The sequence below is a fragment of the Poeciliopsis prolifica genome, unplaced genomic scaffold (genome assembly GCF_027474105.1).
Source record: "Poeciliopsis prolifica strain line A6 unplaced genomic scaffold, Auburn_PproV2 SCAFFOLD034, whole genome shotgun sequence".
Lineage (NCBI taxonomy): Eukaryota > Metazoa > Chordata > Actinopteri > Cyprinodontiformes > Poeciliidae > Poeciliopsis > Poeciliopsis prolifica.
Window position 1 is genome coordinate 738,446 of NW_026562409.1, and position 1,555 is coordinate 740,000.

Sequence of the window (1,555 nt, forward strand, 5' to 3'; positions counted from 1 at the left end):
TTGGATCAGCAGATTATCTGATGTCTCGCTGTAACCTGGTATGAAAACATAAATACATCTCAAAAGTTTCTTACTGGAGTTTTAATAATGTTATCACTTTTCCTGTGATCAGAACCTCCATTTAGTTTACATCTGCAGCCAGAACCAGAACCAGAACTTCTTTTACTGTTTTTTTTTTTACTGGTTCTGGTTCTGAACAGCTGCAGCCTGCAGGCCCGGTTCTGACCGGACCCGAACTCGGTGAGGTTCTGGAGGAGAAATGAAGACGGACACGCGGCTCTGAGGCGGACTCTGTTTATTCTCAGGTGAGAGAGCAGGGAGGAAGCTGATTGGCTGCCTCAGTGAGTCACTGAGGAAGAGGTGGATGAAGATGAGGAGGAGACCAGCTTCCCGTTGACGGTCTCCTCCACCACGGTCACCACGCGCCGCGTCGCGGAGGACGAGCTGCGGACCAATCAGAGCACAGATCAGGTGGAGCCTGTTCACCTGGAGACATGTCCTCCAGGTGAACATGTCTCACCTGCCGCCTCCCTCTCCGTCCAGCAGGCGGCGGTATTCTGCGATCTCCATCTCCAGGCGGGTCTTCATGTCCAGCAGCACCTGGTACTCCTGACCCTGCCGCTCCATGTCGGCCCTCAGCTGAACCAGCTGCTCCTCCAGAGACGACACCTGAACACAGCACAGGTGATGCTGCAGCTCCTCCCACTTTCACCGGGTCTCAGGTCGAGCAGAACCGAACCGGTCTCACCTGCATCTGGTAGCCGGACAGCTGCAGCGAGTATCGGCTCTGGGTCTCAGCCAGGGTCGCCTCCAGAGACGCTTTCTGTGCACAAACCACAGAAGAAGAACGTCGTTATTTCACTGCGTTCATCTAATAACCAAATAGTTCAAAGGTTTTCACGCCTCTGAGGATGAGTTTCTGTTCAGACGCAACGTGTTGCGTGAAGTTAATCAGATTCATTTCATCGATTAATCCTTACAACCAATTTGCTAAAGAAGCTTCAACCATAAACATTTTGCATTTAGATCAAATCCTATAAATCAGTTTAGTCAGATCTCTAGTTCAGTTTTAACTTTATTTTCTGTAATAAAATCTTTTGATCACCTTTTACATCCAGTTGTTAATCAATAATTAATCAGCCGATCACCTCTACTGTATTGATGATCAGATGTTGATGTCCACTGAAAGCTTAATGGGTTTTCGGCAATAAAATGTTATGAATTATTAATTTATTCATAAACGCTTTGAGAAATCAACAATAATCAATTACTAAAATAATCATTAGCTGCAGCGATATCAGCAGCTGTGTGTTAAAGTTCATCAGTGTGTGTGTGTGTATGTCAGAGTGTGTGTGTGTGTATGTCAGAGTGTGTGTGTGTGTGTATGTCAGAGTGTGTGTGTGTCAGAGTGTGTGTGTGTGTGTCAGAGTGTGTGTGTGTATGTCAGAGTGTGTGTGTGTGTATGTCAGAGTGTGTGTGTGTGTGTATGTCAGAGTGTGTGTGTGTATGTCAGAGTGTGTGTGTGTGTGTCAGAGTGTGTGTGTGTGTGTGTGTA

At 46.7% G+C, this 1,555-nt stretch overlaps 1 protein-coding gene across 1 annotated transcript in view; it reads right to left on the reverse strand.

The window, feature by feature from the left end:
• Positions 1-278: 278 nt before the first annotated feature.
• The window catches only part of LOC129373764 (keratin, type I cytoskeletal 13-like), a 4,574-nt gene continuing 3,297 nt past the window's right edge, over positions 279-1,555 (reverse strand). The window contains exons 6-8 of the mRNA XM_055051843.1: positions 749-823; positions 521-669; positions 279-444 (exon numbers count right to left, since the gene is read on the reverse strand). Of these exons, the coding sequence (XP_054907818.1) occupies positions 339-444; positions 521-669; positions 749-823 (330 nt within the window). The 3' untranslated portion in view covers positions 279-338. The remainder of the gene's footprint in view (positions 445-520; positions 670-748; positions 824-1,555) is intronic.